At 36.4% G+C, this 1,256-nt stretch overlaps 1 protein-coding gene across 1 annotated transcript in view; it reads right to left on the bottom strand.

Annotated features, from left to right (window-relative positions):
* The window catches only part of LOC106106885 (lethal(2) giant larvae protein), a gene marked incomplete at its 3' end in the record, with an annotated part of 31,652 nt that overhangs the window by 12,411 nt on the left and 17,985 nt on the right, over window positions 1-1,256 (bottom strand). The window contains exons 4-6 of the mRNA XM_013287545.1: window positions 872-1,118; window positions 268-455; window positions 5-18 (exon numbers count right to left, since the gene is read on the bottom strand). Coding sequence (XP_013142999.1) covers window positions 5-18; window positions 268-455; window positions 872-1,118 — 449 coding nt within the window. The remainder of the gene's footprint in view (window positions 1-4; window positions 19-267; window positions 456-871; window positions 1,119-1,256) is intronic.

The following is a 1,256-nucleotide window of genomic DNA, read 5'->3' on the forward strand; positions in this document are numbered from 1 at the left end:
AGGATGTGAAATGTTCGCCTGGAAAAAAATACACATGTCAAACATATTTTAGGACAATTTTCATAACATCTATTCTGTTGCATATTTGACTAACTTTTGGTTGTTCAAAATAAAAAAAAAATTCGTAGTATTGAGATTATAGGAGAAATAAAATATTTAATATTATGATTCAAGTAAAATAATTTTAATTTTTAACTTCTTTAATATCATTTTAGCATCTTTAATAATCTCTAAATAAGTTTTAGAGAACTATAAAAGTATTGTTACCATCATCATTCCAGCAGAGACTTTCTAACTGTTGGTTGGAGACGAAGGTGTGTGTAGGCGAGGCTGCAGTGCGGTCCCACAGCACCACCAGGCCGCGGTTGAAGCCGACCAGGATGCGTGTAGGTACTTTAGGATGTTCGCATATCGCCTCCACTGCGCCCGGATTCACTTTGAAATCTTCTGGACAACTGGAATATCGTGCAAATATGTTGAAAAAGTCTGTTAAAACACCTGCGTTTTTACACCAAAATATGGCAATATATTCAAATATGTTTAATGAATAAGTGGCGCTATAAGGAAAATATTTTTTCTTTCAATGGCCATTCATGATCATTTAGAGAATATAAGCTTTCGCCCGCGACTCCGCCGTATGCGTGGAATTAAAAAAAAATGAGTAGACTTCAGACTATCCTACATCTATGCTAAAATTAATCGAGATCCGTTGAGCTGTTTAGGCTACAAACTCTAACAATCATCCATCTAAACTTTCATATTTATACTACTAAGAGTAAGATTATGCCAATATAGATAAATCAAACCAATGAAATTATAGTCTTTCCGTTAAGATACAATTTACATTTTTACAAGCTATTAAATAACTTACTTTTGCATAACAACATCCTGGTATATGACATCCTCGTGCAATGTGAATGTGTTGAGGTCGAGTGTGTATATGTTGCCGGCCTCGGTACCCAGCAGCAGTCCTTTGCCGCTGGCTTCCACACAAAGCGCGGATATCCTCTTGTTCTTGCCCTCTAGTGTATGTGACTTCAACTCTACTAAAGACTTCTCGTTTATCTCCCAGAGATGCAAACTGTTGTCGTCGCATAGTGATACTAAACGACCTGTACCTGGAATAAAGAAATTGTAATCAGAAAAGAAACCTTTTTATGTATTATCTTTCTTCCTTTTACCATTTTAATTTAAGGCCCAATAGCCTAATGGTTTGTGGTACGGACTATCGATCTTGCGGTCGAGGCTTCGAATCC

Source organism: Papilio polytes, unplaced genomic scaffold, assembly GCF_000836215.1.
Source record: "Papilio polytes unplaced genomic scaffold, Ppol_1.0 DF822067.1, whole genome shotgun sequence".
Lineage (NCBI taxonomy): Eukaryota > Metazoa > Arthropoda > Insecta > Lepidoptera > Papilionidae > Papilio > Papilio polytes.